Raw genomic sequence first — 1,040 nt, forward strand, 5'->3', positions numbered from 1 at the left:
GAAGCCAGTGGTCCCGGATTGTAAGAGGGTACGGGCCAGGCTGAGGACACCCCGCCCCAACACACACACACGGATTTCATGCACCAGGCCTCTAGTTTTCAACTAAGGTCTCATTCTGAGACAGTAGGGGTTAGAACTTTAACATTACCTCTTTTGGGGGTGAGGGGGCACAGTTCAAGTTTAACTCGGCAGTAAGGATGCCTGTGGCTATTCCACATCCTAAATTGATTTCTAAAATGCACCTGGTTTTGGATCTCCCTACTGTGAGCACCTCCCATGACACACAGTGGGGTGCTCAGGGCAGTCCCCGGGGAAGAGGGTACTCAATGGGGTGCTCAGAGCAGACCCTGGGAAAGGGGGTACACAATGGGGTGCTCAGAGCAGATCCTGGGGAAGGGGGTACACAATGGGGTGCTCAGAGCAGATCCTGGGGAAGGGGGTACACAATGGGGTGCTCAGAGCAGATCCTGGGGAAGGGGTACACAGCAAAGTGCTCAGAGCAGTCCCCGGGGAAGAAGGTACACAATGGGGTGCTCAGAGCAGACCCTGGGAAAGGGGCCACCCATTCCTGAGACCAGGGTGGAGGGGAGAGTCTGGCAGCTGAGCTCCTGAGTGACCAGTGGTGTGTCCAGGTGTGACCTCTCACCCGCCCAGTGGCGTGCCCGTGAGAATCCGTGACTCTTCACCCAGTCGCTCTGGCGTGAGGCCGGTGGGCACGTCTCACACAGATTGGCGTTCCTGCTGGTCTTGGGGCGCCTGTGCTGACTGATGTCACCTGCAGGCGGTTGCGGGAGCTGCAGGGAGGCGGGAGGGAGGACACTGGGTGGTGAGGACAGAGCCGCGGGCTGGACGTCACTGCTGCAGCTCACGGCCCCCACGCTGACAGAGGCCATGTCCCAGGTGCAACACGGAGAGCGAGTGGCACCAGATCCACGAGAACATCATCAAGAAGCTGAACGCGCGCTACAACCTGACCGGCTCCAACGCGGGTGAGTGTCGGGGGCTGACCAGCTCCAATGCGGGTGAGTGTGGGGGGCTGA

The 1,040-nt window shown here is 59.7% G+C and overlaps 1 protein-coding gene across 1 annotated transcript in view; it reads left to right on the forward strand.

The window, feature by feature from the left end:
• The window catches only part of DOCK4 (dedicator of cytokinesis 4), a gene marked incomplete at its 3' end in the record, with an annotated part of 102,802 nt that overhangs the window by 24,436 nt on the left and 77,326 nt on the right, over window positions 1–1,040 (forward strand). The window contains exon 12 of the mRNA XM_015559687.1: window positions 901–989. Coding sequence (XP_015415173.1) covers window positions 901–989 — 89 coding nt within the window. The remainder of the gene's footprint in view (window positions 1–900; window positions 990–1,040) is intronic.

This window comes from Myotis davidii, unplaced genomic scaffold (genome assembly GCF_000327345.1).
Source record: "Myotis davidii unplaced genomic scaffold, ASM32734v1 scaffold573, whole genome shotgun sequence".
Lineage (NCBI taxonomy): Eukaryota > Metazoa > Chordata > Mammalia > Chiroptera > Vespertilionidae > Myotis > Myotis davidii.